This window comes from Chelonoidis abingdonii, chromosome 10, assembly GCF_003597395.2.
Source record: "Chelonoidis abingdonii isolate Lonesome George chromosome 10, CheloAbing_2.0, whole genome shotgun sequence".
In the NCBI taxonomy this organism is placed as follows: Eukaryota; Metazoa; Chordata; order Testudines; family Testudinidae; genus Chelonoidis; species Chelonoidis abingdonii.
In genome coordinates, this window is record NC_133778.1 from 12712456 (window position 1) to 12727972 (window position 15517).

General features: G+C 40.7%; 1 protein-coding gene across 4 annotated transcripts in view; it reads left to right on the forward strand.

The window, feature by feature from the left end:
• The window catches only part of IKZF2 (IKAROS family zinc finger 2), a 136092-nt gene that overhangs the window by 114498 nt on the left and 6077 nt on the right, over positions 1-15517 (forward strand). For 3 of the 4 annotated variants that reach the window (XM_032778383.2, XM_032778385.2, XM_075069946.1), the window contains 2 exons: positions 1447-1584; positions 10655-10798. In XM_032778383.2, coding sequence (XP_032634274.1) covers positions 1447-1584; positions 10655-10798 — 282 coding nt within the window. The remainder of the gene's footprint in view (positions 1-1446; positions 1585-10654; positions 10799-15517) is intronic. The other variant, XM_032778386.2, reaches the window with a different exon arrangement.

Here is a 15517-nt window from a genome sequence, read left to right on the forward strand (position 1 = left end):
ATCAAAGGTCCATCTAGGCCAGTGTCTGGTCTTCCAACCGTGGCCAATGCCAGGTGCCCCAGAGGGAATGAACAAATGCTTGCTCCTTGTCATGTGCTCTGCAACTACAGCTCCCAGTTGTAAAAGACCCCAGGCCAACACACTGAGGTACATGCATGCACCCAAAGCCCTAGGTGCAGGTGGCTTTTATGCTGTGGATACCTCTTCAGTAAGAACTGGACTGAGATCACCATTGTACTTTATGTGAGACACCCAACAGTCATGAGATGGTAATAATAGCTTTTGGCTACAATTATTAGTACCTGGATTTCATTTGATAATTGAAAGGTGAAGGACTGTATCCTATTACCAGCCCCAGGAGACATCCACCCTTCTATACTGGGACAAACATATTGAATACGCCTATATTATCCAAAAGAACATACTCGCCTGGTCTTTGTTTAGGTCTTAAAAATTATGACTTAAATTTTCAAAGCTGTGTGAGGCATTGGAGAATTGAACATTCTAAACCCCCCTCCCCCCAGGCAGCTTTGAAAGTCTCCACCTAATGTGATTGCCAGACCTCCTGTACTGAATAAATAGCCCTCTAGTTATTAGAGGATATGTTCATGTTCTACATGTAATATGTATTGTAAAAAAAAAAAAATTAACATGGTTTTGGCAAAATATACCATTTGGCTGGCTTTCTAGTCTAGGATTAAGCTATTTTTTGTGGTTTCTTCATGACATGTTATGAAAGGGCTTCACTGTACTAGGATCTGGTGCCAGGTTTTGTGCATATTAAGACTTTGCCAGATCACGTTGCTCTTGAGTGAAACTAAAAATAATATAGGAATTGTCTCTCGCCTTCATTGAGTCTGTTTTCACTGTGCAGCCTCCCTGGTTGTGTGTGTGTGTCTGTGTGTGTTTGTCGTTTTTTTGTTTTTAGCTATCCAGTCCTTTATATATGGTGACTGCTCAGTTCTGACATACCATTTTGGCAAAATAGGCTGGCCCAAAGCAGACCTTGGTCATGTCATGTAACTCAATCCTCACCACTTGGACATTGAAGTAGGCCAGCAAGCTTATGTGAGGGCAAATGCTGATGCTATGGACAAAATTGCTTAGAAGTTTTCCCAGCAGGGTTGGTGACACACACTCATAGGCTGGTTGTGATTCAGCTGCTTGTTTCTCCTCATAGGTGCAGTCCGCTTATTGGCTTTGCTACCAAGTCAGGCTTTTTGTGAATGCCTGATGATGCTCCTTTTCAGTGTGAATAATCAATAGGGTGATATGTGTGTGATAGATGGGCAGAGGTGCATGGGGAGTGGGAAAATAGGGCAAGGGGAAAAGGGTTGGGACTTAAATGACCTTTGTAAATGTCGTTCCGTCCCCTTTGTTGCTGGTAACGGAGATGTAAGTTTGGTGCAGATGACAATTTAACCTGAAGCTCTGTTCTTTCCACAGTGGGTAAGCCTCACAAGTGTAACTACTGCGGCCGAAGCTACAAGCAGCGCAGTTCACTGGAGGAACACAAGGAACGCTGCCACAACTATCTTCAGAATGTCAGTATGGAGGCTGCTGGGCAGGTCATGAGTCACCATGGTGGGTGGAAACAATGTTCAGGAGCCTCCTGTACCTCGGAGTGACTTCTACACTTATTTCATGTTTGGTTTTTTCTCTCTCTAGATAGATAGATATAGTTTTGTGTTTTGTTTTGGTTTTTTTGTTTGTTTGGTTTTTTACTTAAAATAACCTCATTCTTCCTAGAACAATTGTTTAAATATTCTTGAGAAAGACAGAAACCGTGCATGAAATCCTAGCCCCACTGAAATCAACAACAAAACTCCCTTTGACTTCAGAGGAGCCAGGATTTCACCGTTGGGGGAAGGGGGGATTTCACACTCTGTGTGTGCATACCTACATACCTATATGGGGGTGTGTGTGTGTGTGCACTCGTGTGTGTGTGTATATATATAAAAATAATGTATATTTATATGTATATATAAAATCAGCCCTGCAAAATTATTATGAAAAATTGACTAGACCAAATATAAAATGTATTTGCCCACCTTTTAACGTAACTGATTATGAGAAAAACTAAAAATATTGTAGTCTTTGTAAAAACAAAGCTTCTGTGTTGCAAGTAAGAAAGTAGAATTTGGCAAGATTGGTAAATGTAATGTGTGTGTGTGTGTGTGTGTGTGTGTGTGTGTGTGTGTATATATATAATATTACATAATAGACATGCTGTATGTGTAAACAGTATATTGAAAAAGATTATTGAGGCTTTTTTGTAGTATAAAGAGCTTGAAAAAGAGGATATAAAAAGCAGGCTATGAGAACATAGTTTTATCTTTAGTGGGCTATAACATTTAAAAAAACAAACCATAATTTTTTTCAGACTATCAAAATTATCTTTGGATTTAGTTTTTGAAGTGGAAGCTTTTGATTTTTTGAAATTTTTTGTGAAATGGCTTATCCTTTAAAAAATGTTTATTGAAAATTTTATTTTTTGATTTTTGGTATACTTTTTTGAAAATATTTTTAAAATTTTGTTTAAAAAAAAAATCCTACCGTTTGACTAAGCTAACCAGTCAAAATTTTCAGCATTGCAAAATGAAAAAGAGGAAGGAAATTGAAAGCAGCCTGCTTTTTTCCTTTCTGTGTGTTTTTTGGTTAGGATTTTTTTGTGTGTGTTTGCTATTGTGAAACTTTTCATTGATCAGTTTAGTCGCATGGTGGGATTTTTATTTACTTGAAAATTTTTCAAAAATATATAACAAGAAGCCAAGACCAAAAATAAATCAATTTAAATGATTTCTAATAGAAAATTTTTTTGAAAAAATCACAAGAATTTTTAAAATGGGTAATTTTTTCATTAAATATATATATTTTTCCCCCCCACAAAAAAGTTGCATTGGAAAAATTTCAATTGTTCTGTTAAATAATTTCAATTATATACCACCACCACAGAATCATAGAATGTCAGAGTTGGAAGGGACCTCAGGAGGTCATCTAGTCCAACCCCCTGCTCAAGCAGAACCAATCCCCAGACAAATTTTTGCCCCAAATCCTTAAATAGCCCCCTCAAGGATTGAACTCACAACCGTGGGTTTAGTAGGCCAATGCTCAAATCACTAACCTATCCCTCCCCCTCCTTTCATTAGAATCATGAACTTTATCATTTCTCGATCACTTTCACCCAAATTTCCCTCAACCTTCAGATCTGCATCTCCCTGTTGTTCAGAGTCAAGTCCAGAATGGCTGCCCCCAGTTACCTCCTTGACTTTCTGAAATAAAAAGTTTGTCCCCAAATGCCATGGAGAAGAAAATAAACATTTAAAATCTGGTACATTCAGAAAGATTGATGTTTGTGACTAAACATTTTAGGCCTGATCTAATGCTCATAAAAGTCAGTAGAAATAGTCCCTCTGATTTCAGTGGTCTTTGGGTCAGGGCTTTTTTGTACCCTCACTTTCAGACAGACTTCTGGTGTTTAAGCTAAGAGTTTTACCCAGCTACACCATTCCCAAGAAGAGTCTTAGGCACCTGTGACTTCAATGGGGCTTCTTTCAGGGGTAAAAGTTAAGTCAGTGTGTGTAGTTCTTCTGAGAACTGGGTCTTTAGTGAGCTTTCTCCATAAAACGCAGTTATGAAAACTACAAGTAAATGCTCCAGGGATTGTGTTGTGGGAGATCTCTCCAGATTCTACTCCACTTCTAGTCAAAAACACTTCTCTTTGCCAGTGTTGAGACAGTTTTAGATTTGCTTGGAAAGAACTACTTAAAGGTGAAACATAGACTGTGCGGGCCAAGTTGTTAGCCTTTTCTACACCTAGAAGATTCACTGGTTTAACTTAAATCAGTTTTTCAACCAATTTAAGTGAGACCGGTCCAAACCCCTGTCTGAACACTCTTAGGGCTTTTGTACACAACCGCTTAAGTTGATGTAAGTGACATTGCTCAAGGGTGTGAAAAAAAACACCACCCTGAGCTACGTAACTTACATCAGGTGCCTCGTTGATATGGAGTAATTAGGCCAACGAGAGAACACTCTCCTGTCAATGTAATGCATCTTCACCAGATGCGCTATGTGGCACTGCTGCATCAGTGCAAGGGCATCAATTGACTGTGGTAGTGAACACAAGCCCTTAGTCTGGTTTAGTTTAGTTTGTCTGTTCTTAATGAGTTTAAATTAATCTGGAATAAAGTCAAATAAGAGCATCCACACAGCCTTTCCATGGGTTTAATTAAATTAGTTTAAAATCACACCTTAAGTGAATCCAGTGCAACTTTCTCATGTAGACAAGTCTCTTGTGTTTAAATCTCTTGCCATGCAAGTGAGTAAGGGAGTACAAGGCCCATCCCGCTATGTGGCCAACCTGTTTCTGCTTTGGGTAAGGTGGGGAGGAGCCGGGTCAGCAAGCTCTTCAAATCCACAGCTTGACCCAACAGTGAGCAGAGTCTGGTCTACCAACATGCCTGCCAGCGTAGCTTAGCCAACAAAGGAGGGGATGTAATCACTGCCCTATAAAAGGTTTCAGAGTAGCAGCCGTGTTAGTCTGTATCCACAAAAAGAACAGGAGTACTTGCAGCACCTGAGAGACTAACAAATTTATTTGAGCGTAAGCTTTCGTGGGCTACAGACCCACTTCATGGGATGCATGTAGTGCACGAAAGCTTATGCTCAAATAAATTTGTTAGTCTCTTAAGGTGCCACAAGTATTCCTGTTCTTTTTGCACTATGAAAGTGATTGCAGCAACTTCCCTCCTCTTTGGAGGATTTGTGACTGACTGAGGCACAGTTCCTTCCCACAGCCTCCCCGAAGATGGCATAGCTATGCAGTGCCCCTTACAAAAGGACTAAAAGTCTACCACTAAGAAAGTATTGTGCAAAAATGTGCCGATATTTCCTTCTGGCCCTTGCCATACTGTGTATTTTTCAGGATCAGTATTGTTGTTGGGGTGTTCGATATCTTGGAATTACTCAGCACCACCCTGAACTTCAGCTTTCTTGTGTGTCTTTGTAACTGTTTTCTCATTTACTATGTTTCTGGAGATACACCCAGTATGGGATTACCCAGTGCTTTTTCTTAGTCTATGTTACCAGAATGAGCCATAATATATTTGCCAGGATCTATGAAACCACCACAGCATAACTGACTCCTACCTACAATTAGCAAAGTGATTGTCTGGGATGGTCCTACAATGAGCTTTTTATAAAAAGCTGGGGGCGGGGATTTTCTTGTCCTCACCACTGTCTTGCTGTTGGAGTAAGGGGAGCCCAGCTGGGACCCCATGCATCCTTGTAAACGATTAACAATTTATTTTGTCACAGTGAGCTGTTCTAATAAGCTGGGGGCACCCCCTGGAAGGGTGTTTATGCATTCTGCTCAATTTGGTCCTTCATTAATTCATTTACTCATTCAGTCTCACAACAGCCCTGTGAGGAAGGTAAGTATCACTGTGTCTGTTTTCTAGATAGATAAATCACCTAACTAAAGCCACAAAGGGGGTTAAGTTATCAGAGCATGGGTTAAAATGCAGAAGTTTCTGGCTCTCCCTCTTGCTTAGTCCACAAGCATGCCACTGACGTTCTCTTCTTTGGGGCTAGAAGCCATGCAGCCTGTTACAGCAAAGCAGGTAGCTCACTTGTAGACAACTGGCCAGAAGAAAGTTGCCATGAGGTAGCAGGCTGGGCAGTGCTGGTCTTCCCAGGTAAAAATAAGCCTGGGGACCTTAACTGAACTCTAGGTTTCCTGGGTCCCAGCCCTGTGTGAGTATAATGGAGGCCAGTGCTGGATGTCTATAGCAGTGATCATGTATAATCTGTGATCTTTAAGAAAACCAAAGACAAACTTTCAATCTTAGCTACGCATTTATACCAGTTTACCGATTCTAGTTTAACACAAACAAAAGGAAGTATTTTTTCACACAACGCACAGTCAGTCTGTGAAACTCATTGCCAGAGGATGTTGTGAAGGCCAAGAGTATAATAGGATTCAAAAAAGAATTAGATAAGTTAATGGAGGATAGGTTCATCAATGGCTATTAGCCAGGGTGGGTAGGGATGGTGTCCCTAACCTCTGTTTGCCAGAAGCTGGGAATGGGCGACAGAATGGATTACTTGATTATTACCTGTTCTGTTCATCTCCTCTGGGGCACCTGGCATTGGCCTCTGTCAGAAGACAGGATACTGGGCTAGATGAACCTTTGGTCTGACCCAGTATGGCTGTTCTTATCTTCATAGAGAAAAAGGCTAAAGAAATTCTTCAAAAGAGATGCTTCATGGTTACTCTGTTTGCTTATTTAGGATCCCAAAAATAAGAAAGAGAGGGAGTCCTGTCCTCTGCAACCCCCAAAAGTCAGCTTGACACATTACAGATGATGGGTCCTTCTATTCCTACATAACTGAGTAGAATTTGGATTTCAATGCTGACTCCAGGGAGTTCTTCCCACCAGGATCCATGAGAATTTTCCCTGTGTTTTTTTTGTTTTGTTTTGTTTTGTTTTTTTGTTTGTTTTTCAATATCTTAATGTGAGCTGAGGAAAGGAGGCTGAGGGTCAAGAGCCTTGCCTGATGTAAAGCAATAGCTTTACTATTTCAAGCAACATTCAGGGACTAAACATGTCCTGAGTTTTTACTTTGGTATGCAGTGTTCTCTGTTGCTCGAATTATACACAGACTCCTATTACATGTGTGTGATTTCATACAACTAAAAAACCCCCAGAACTAAAAGTTGCTCTGAGTCCAGGCTTTTGATCTACAGTCCCCTTAGTTTCAAGGAAATGGAGGCTCTGAAGCAGCGTTCCTCAACTCTTGTCACCCTGAAAACTGTCTCGGTCTGCGTACTGAAAGGATGGGCTAACAAGTTAGTGTTATTTCTAATATCCTCTCTTGCAAATGTCAGTGGAAACTCAACATCTTTGCTTAGGCTCCAGTACAGGAAAACATTTAAGTGCCTGCTTAAGTCCATCCTCTATCAGAAAAGCACTTAAGCATATCCTTTGCAGGACTTCCTGTTTGTTGAATAGAGATTCTTTGCAGAATTTGGGCCTTAGTTGTGAGCCTGTGTTATCTTTCTTGGTTTGTTTTTCTATTTTATAACACTGATATTCCTCAGTGAATTATGTGGACTTTAGTTTTTGGCTTTTACTTAGGTATTGATTTTTTTTTTCTTAAAATTAAAAGCAAATCCAAACAGGGTGCCTCGTGTTACAGCGTACAGGAAATAGGCATCTGATTGCTCACTTGTCAGTTGTTTCTTAATGTATCTGATGCATTCTTTTTTTAAAAAACGTCAAATAGATCTCAATTTTAAATATTTGCAATGCCATGATGTTTAGTTTCACCTTTCAAGTTCCCACGCTGGCAACATCTAACCAATCTAATCTTGATTTGCCTGTGATTTAACAAATTAAGAGAGTGGTTGTTTTTGTTGCTGTTGCTTTTTCTGAAATCTACATAACCAACCACATTTTGGCAATTTATCTTCCCAGTACCATAAATATTGGAGAGGGTCAGAAACAGTAATGTTTCCGCTTGGAACTTAACTGTATTGGCAAAGATCCCATGCTCTAGTCTCGTTCTGAACCAGATTAATCGTCACCACCTGTTGTTAAATGTAGAGCAACCCTCTTACTGTCAGTTTCAGAAATACTATAGCAGGTACTGGATTGATAATATTCCACAGAGGAGTCTGAGCAAAATCCTTGCCTAATGTATTGATTGTAAGATGTTTCTGTGAACATTGTAACTTGTTCCTCGCTTTCCATGGAAGAAAGAAGCCCAGTTGTATGTTGGTCAAATTTCACCTAGGAAATTTCACAGACCTTTATCTAAGACACGGGTGTTGGCACTTTATTAGCTAGTATTTAACCTTTATATGATGCATCAATGAATATGAAGAACCTGGGACTGTGTCCAATGACTATTAGTCAATAGAGTCTTTCAGGCCTTTGTAGATGCAATCCTGTGAAGTGCAGAGTGCTCTTAACACCCATTTACAATGGGAATTGAGAGCACTGAGCACCTCCCAGGATTTTCCCCCAAGGAAGTCTTACGTGTAATGTATAGCAGGGGCAGACAGTCATTGGTTTATCTTAATAGAGGGTGGATTCTGACCCCATTGAAGTCAATGGGAGTTTCCCCATTGACTTCAATGGGGACAGGATTTTACCCATAGTGTACTTGCAGAGAGAGGGGTTTTGGGGGTTTTTTTTTGTTTGTTTTTTGTTATTATTTTAGCACAAAGAACAGCTAGGCACCCAGTTCCCATTGACAATCAGTGGGAGTGGGTCTCCTTGCTGCCATTTGTTTCTTTGAAAATCTCCCCGTGTTTTCAATACATCCCTAAATAGCCCTAATGTAGGTTTTTATGGAACAGCCCAGGCTACCTAAGTAGTCTTCCTAAATCCAGTCTGTGGTCTGTTACACCTAGGGTGACCAGATTTCCCAATTTTATAGGGAAAATCCTGATATTTGGGGCTTTTTCTTATATAGGCTCCTATTACCCCCACACCTCTGTCCCGATTTTTCACACTTGCTACCTGGTCAGCTTAGTTACTCCAAGCCTTGAAGTCTGCATTGGATATTAATTAGGTCACTTGCATACCACACACCATTTTTGTAAACATTGGTTTCGTCTTGTATTTGTGCTATTTCACTTCCATTATTTTCACTGGTGCCAGCAGGATTCCCTGGTAAATGAGAAATCATGATTCTCAGTAGGAGCATCCTGTACAAATAAAAAGGCAGCAGAGTAAATCATTTTACAGAGTATGCGGATTCTAAGACTCAAAGCATTCAGCTTTCCCTAGCAGCACAAACGCAAATTAAATCACAGGAATAAATTGTCCCATGTTCTTGAATGTCTGAGTTGAGAAGTTCACCAGAACAGGTCTTTTATTTCGTAATTGCTGGGTATTTGCTCTTCCTTTTTAGGAGGCAAAGGCAATGCTTTTATCACCTCATTTTAATGTGTATTGTGCTACCAAATAGCCACATGTTTTAAGAATAGGAGATTCATTAGCACTGATGTCAGTAAAGTCATAATAGAGTAATGCGGTGCTGAATCAGGCCCAATCCTGCAGTCTCCACACAGACTACACTCATGCATGAGGAGTACACGACAAAGTCCTTGGGAACTGAGTTTTAAGGAAGTTGCCATGGTGTGAGGGAAAAAGAAGGGAACAATACAAGATTTAGGGTCCAATCCTACTCTCCTTATTTTGGCAAAATTTCCTTTGACTTCAGTGGGAGCTTTGCCTAGGTAAGGAGAGCAGGATGGGGCCCTCAGGTCATACAGATTAGAGCAATTGTTTGTTCTGCCAGTCCAGAAACCTGTTTCAGTTTGCTGCCCAAGAATCTTTCTTAAGTATAAATCATAATCATAGTGCTACTAACCTCCAACTAGCACAGACACTGATGGTTGAACTTGTTCAACCAAAGTTATCTTCTGTGGATGAATCAGAGCCAATGAATCTGTCTGCCAGATTCAATGCTATGGAACAATGGAAACAACTGGAATTGCCTTTTGTCATGCATAAATTCTTCAGCCTACTGTGATGAATTGGAATGTTTCAGAAATTGTGGGCCTGATCTTCAGCTGGTGACAGTCAGATAATTTCAGTGGAACTAACTAATTTTCTAGTGCTTGTAAAAAAAAAAAAAAAAAAAAAAAAAAAAAAAAGAAACCGCAAGAAAACAAAGTATTGTTCAAGTATTAGGTGAGCAGTTATAAGTTTTGGGGGGTTTTTTTCAGCTAGGCACATAAAAGTATTTGGCTGTTCATGTGCTTCTGGTACCTGCTCCTTATTTCCAGCTAAGAGAAGCAGACCAGGCATTAGATGAAGGGTGAAATAATCAATAACACAAGGTGTCATTAACTTCTCTTTTTTGCTTCAAAGACAGCTGAAAATACATATTTCCCAAGTATTTCTCCTCCATTTAAGTAGTTCCTGTAGCTGCCACAGGGATGTTATTCAGTGGGTAAGGAGGTTGTCTGCTGATCACACAGAGTGGGTAGATGTCCACAAGGAATCTTGACATTCATTTGTGACTGAGGCTGTAAACATGTTTGAGAACCTCTGTTTTATGCCATTCACCTAAACTGGGAAACTATGAGATGATGATCTTATAAATTAGATGCATTATGGCTGGAAGAGTAGCTGTCTCATGCATGGAAAAAGGACATATACACTAAAGTCCACATTTTCAAAAGAGGACTTTGATTTTGTAAGCCTCAATTTTTGGGTGCTCAGCTTTAGCCAGAAGAGCCCTGAATCTCCATTGCCATGCACCTTTTGACATGGGAGCAAAGAGAGTATAAAATGCTGCCAGCACAGAAGGATAGCACTTCACGCTCACTGTGCACTGGTGTCATTGAATTCACACGGTGGAAGGCAACGGAGAATCATGTCTCACGGGTGATTTTCAACAGAGCAATGCACGTGACCACTCCCACAGGGAAGCACTCAAAATCGGAAGCCCATGTTTGAAAATTTGGCTCTAACTGCTCAAACGTTAATGTTGTTTCGTTGCCAATTGTATTCCTTTCACCTTGTTTCACTGGTATTTTAATATGCACTATAGTCTACAGGGCTCAAAATAGTTAGTGCCAGCTCTTAAGTGTAGACAGACTTGTCTGATGTGACTTTTTGGTTTTACGTAGTACCTCCTATGGAAGATGGTAAGGAACAAGAGCCTGGGATGGACAACAATATTTCTCTGGTGCCTTTTGAAAGACCTGCTGTTATAGAGAAGCTGACAAGCAACATGGGAAAGCGTAAAAGCTCCACCCCACAGAAGTTTGTGGGTAAGCTTGAGAGAGCATTTTTATTATTCTTAGTGAGTAGGAATAGGTTATTTGTTAACTCTTAAGAAGAGTCAAAAGATCAAAAGGGAAAACTGCACTCTCAGAATTGAGCATGATTGGGCGGGGGCGGGGGGAGGGATAAGGGAAACAGTTGAGAGATGATTAAATCAAAGCAGAAAACAACCTAAAAGTAATTTGAAAGTGACTGAATTTCAGTACTGTCAACCATAAAACTCATGAGCCAGGGCCCCCAAAATCTTGAGATTTTAAAATATACATTTTGGGTCTTTTTCTTTACCTTTTGGTGTTTGAGCTTTTAGGGTGCATTTGGGTCACAATTTTGAACTTTTTCTCTGTCATCATGAGGGCTAGAGACTTGTTTAGTGAAAGCTGAGATTCTGACTCTGGGAGCTGGAGGCTAAAAAAAAAAAACAAAAAAATAAAACCCTCAAGTAACTCAAGACTTGTGATAAACCTGTGAGAATTGGGAACACTGAAATTGCTCCCTGATATGCACTGGTGTGAAAGTGATACGTTGCAGCTTTTATTAAAAAGAATCAGAGGGGTAGCCTTGTTAGTCTGAATCTGTAAAAGCAGCAGAGAATCCTGTGGCACCTTATAGACTAACAGACGTTTTGGATCATGAACTTTTGTGGGTGAATACCCACTTCGTAAGAGGCCCCTATTCCAAATGAAACAACACATTTCTTGATCCTTCACAGCTCATACACAAGTTATTGGATTCAATACATGGGGTAACGGGGTGAAATTTAAGGACACGTTGCACAGGAGGTCAGATAAGATGACCTAATGGTTCCTTCTGGCCTTAAACTGCATGAATCTATGAAATATAAGACCACATCGGACCACTTTTATTTATTAGCAATTTATTTTGGAATCTCTGGCCCAGACTTAACTGTTTGTATCTAGGTTTCCTGTACCTCAGAATGTTAAGGAGTTCTTGTTAAACTATAGCACAAGATGCTGTAGTGAACGTAACTCATGTTAGGCTGTAGCTTGTGGCTTTATGCTGCAGCTCACGTTGTGGAGGTTGGGCAACATTATGCTACAGCAAGAGCACCTGGTGGTGTTTGGACTGGGACAGAATTCTTCTGGGGAAGTGCACATCGCAGCAGGGACTCCACTACCCATTAGAAAGGGGTAACATATGTTTTCCACCCCCAGCATGAGGCCCGTCTTGCTGGTGCAGACTTCTCAGGGCTCATACTCTCACCCTGTCCACTATGAGGAGTCTAACACTGACAGCAGTGCTAGGCTCCTACAGTGCATCACTGATCAAGACTATGCTGAGTTCTTTGCGTCTCTCTCCTGCTCCCTGTTGCACAGTATTAGAAACAATGTGACCCATAAAGAGAATGTTGTGGTGTTTTCTTTTTATTTGGGTTACAATAAGCACTTTTTGGATAAAGACATGTTTCCTGGGATTCTTTTGCTTTTGTTGTCTATGAGAAAAGTGGTCTGAAGGAATTAGTGTGCATAAGAACTGGTACAGAGGCACTGGTATTGTTTAGTCCTCAATACAACAGTTAGGTACTGAATTGGAAGGGGAGGAAAAGGAGTGGGTTCCCCACCCACAAACCAAACTGTGACCACTTGAGATGGTACAACATGACCTTACTCACAGTAGATCTTCCTGATATGATCATCCCTCTCCTTACATGCTTTGTTCAACAGAGAAATAGTTAACATTGTTAACACTTAATTGTCATCATTAGACTTCAGGATTATAACCATAGGTGACAGGAAGGAGGGCAGTTCACACCTCTTTCAGAGCTATTGTTTCAGATTATCTGCAGGCTCATGCAGACATTATTGCTTTGGTGGAACATTTTTAGGATTATTTTTGCAACCATAAGGTTAGAGAGAGATTTAAAAAAAAAAATCTCGAGCACAATATGAAATCTACCAGAGGAAAAACGTCCCCGTGAACAAGCACCGTTTGCTCCTTAGAAGTTTACTGCACGGATCGAGATAACTCTGAGTCATCTCCATGTTCTGGGTGGCTTAAACTAACTGAGTTATTTTAAAATGTAGGAGGTTGGACTAGATGACCTTCTGAGGTCCCTTCCAGCCCTGATATTCTATGATTCTGTAGAATATAGAGGATTTATTTTGTCTCGCCACTTGTGAGAACCCCAAACTATCATTATCTTTAAAGGCCTGCTTAATGCTTTGAAATCATTGGACGGAATACATTATAGAAGTACAAATGGTTATCATCTTGCGTAGATATTTTTCTTTGTAGGATTGAGATATTCACCTCTAGGCCCAACAAATCGACTGGCTCTGAGAAAGGGTGGAGAAGATGACAAGTTATAGCCTCTGGTGACAACTGGTTCTTATCCAAATCCAGCTGTGGGGGGAACAGAACATACTGTATTGATATTAGTGATATCTTCTTGTTCTGACTTTCTCGGTCCCTTGGGATTGCTGTGCATGAGTTTAAAGGCAGTGATGTTTCATCTCTTCTGCAGGTCTTCTCTTTTCACCACACTTACCATGACCTCACTTTTGGTCCCTTTCCTTCCAAATGAAATACTCAGGAAGACTTGACAACAGTCCTCTTGCTCATTGTAACATTTCCTGTGCATACTGCAAACGTGGCACTTCTTGAACACTGTCTAGTGGTATTTAGGAGAAGGTCATGAAAGCATACACTTGAATTTTCCTATGCTATATCTATCACAGCTTTTCTGCACTTTGTGGTCAGCAGTCTCCGAGGAGCCTTGGTTATGGACCACAATACATGCGCTCTGGCTGAAATTTCAGAAGGAAGGGAAGTGGTATGCTGCAAATGGTGCTAGTAATTGCTGAGAAAGAGAGAATGGTTGCACCCAGTGTTGAAGCACAGAAGTTTTTGAGAGATCTGTTGAAATAGTGGAGGTATACAAAATAATGAACTGTAAGGAGAAGGTAAATAGAGCACTTCTATTTCCTTTCTCTCATAATACAGGAACAAGGGGGTCATAAATGAAATTAAAAAGCAGCACGTTTAAAACCGATGAAAGGAAACACACTTTGACACTAATGCACAATTAGATTGTAAAATTCATTGCCACATGATGTCATTGGCACTAAAAACTAATCAGGATTCAAAAGAGGATTGGGCACTTGTATGATTTACAATAATATTATAGTGTATTATTTAATCCTTAAAAGTGTTTCAGAAGAGATAAAAACTCCCATGCTTTAAAGCATAAGCCAACCTATGGTTAATGGCAGGGCCGCCCAAATGGGAGGGGGAAAGTGCGGCAATTTGCCCCAAGCCCCGCAGGGGCCCCCATGAGAGCAGGCCTTCACTTGCTCTGGGGGTCCCTTCTTCCGCTCCGGGTCTTCGGCGGCAATTCGGCAGCATGGGGTCCTTCCGCCTCGGGACCCGCCACCAAAGTGCCGGGTCTTCAGCGGCAATACGGAGGTCCCCTGCTCCAGGTCTTCGGGGCACTTTGGTGGCAGGTCCCAGAGCGGAAGGACCCCCTGCCGCCAAATTACCACCGAAGCGGGGGCCCCTCGCTGCCAAAGACCCCAGGCCCCCTGAATCCTCTGAGCAGACCTGGTTGATGGGGGTAAGGAAGAAACTTTCTCTGTGGTTGAGTTATTCCATAATTGCCTATTCAGAGTTTCTTGCACCTTCCTCTGAAGCATCTGGTACTGAGATAGGATAGTGGCCTAGATGGAGCACAGGTCTCGTCCAGTATTGCAGTTCTTATGTTCCTTGATCTGGCTATAAATATATGGGGATTTTTTGGTAATACACAGTAAAGTAATTAAAGGATTAACTGAAAGATGAAACAGTTTATGTAGAGTGAGTATAACTGGAATGGAAGATCCCATAATCCTATCGAACCACAACAGATAAATGTGACAAGTTACTTTTCAATACTTATTTGACCAAGAAGAAATTATTTTAAAATGAAAGCCATGTTAATGTATTGAAATGGGTGGCAAATGTTTCTTTTGTATTGTGTGGTGCATATGGTGAATTAAAATATACTGTCCCTGTACATTTTCGCATTATTATTTATTTTTGTATGTCACGTTCCCTTTTAAAACTCAGCCCAAGATCTTTACAGTTACGGTGAAACATTCTGGTTCGTAACTGAAGGAACAGAGCGATACAAGTCCTAAGCAACTTGAGTGTTTGCCTTAAGTCTGGTGGAGTTATTAAATGAGGCATGCGAAAAGAACAAAAACAAGGTCTGAGGAGCTCACCACAGAGCAAGATGATAATCACAACTGGCAGCACTTTCAGCGCAATGCTATAATGTCAGTCTAGAAAATCCTGCAGTTGGTAGAGCCTAAAAAGACTTTTCTGATAGCAACCAACAAACCTAAAACCTATCACATATAATGAAGCCAATCATTTTCCTGTGCTTTACCTACCCTCATCCTGTTTCTTTGACATCTCCATTGTTGAGTAAATGAGGTATTTTCCATTCCTGGGTTTTTTTGTGTGCGTGCTAAATTATAACCTCACTGTGGTCAGCCTTGGATAGGGTGACCAGATGTCCCGATTTTTGGGTCTTTTTCTTATATAAGCAGCAGAGAATCCTGTGGCACCTTATAGACTAACAGACGTTTTGGATCATGAGCTTTCGTGGGTGAATACCCACTTTGTCAGATGAATGTAGTGGAAATTTCCAGGGGCAGGTATATATATGCTAGCAAGCAAGCTAGAGATAACGAGGTTAGTTCAATCAG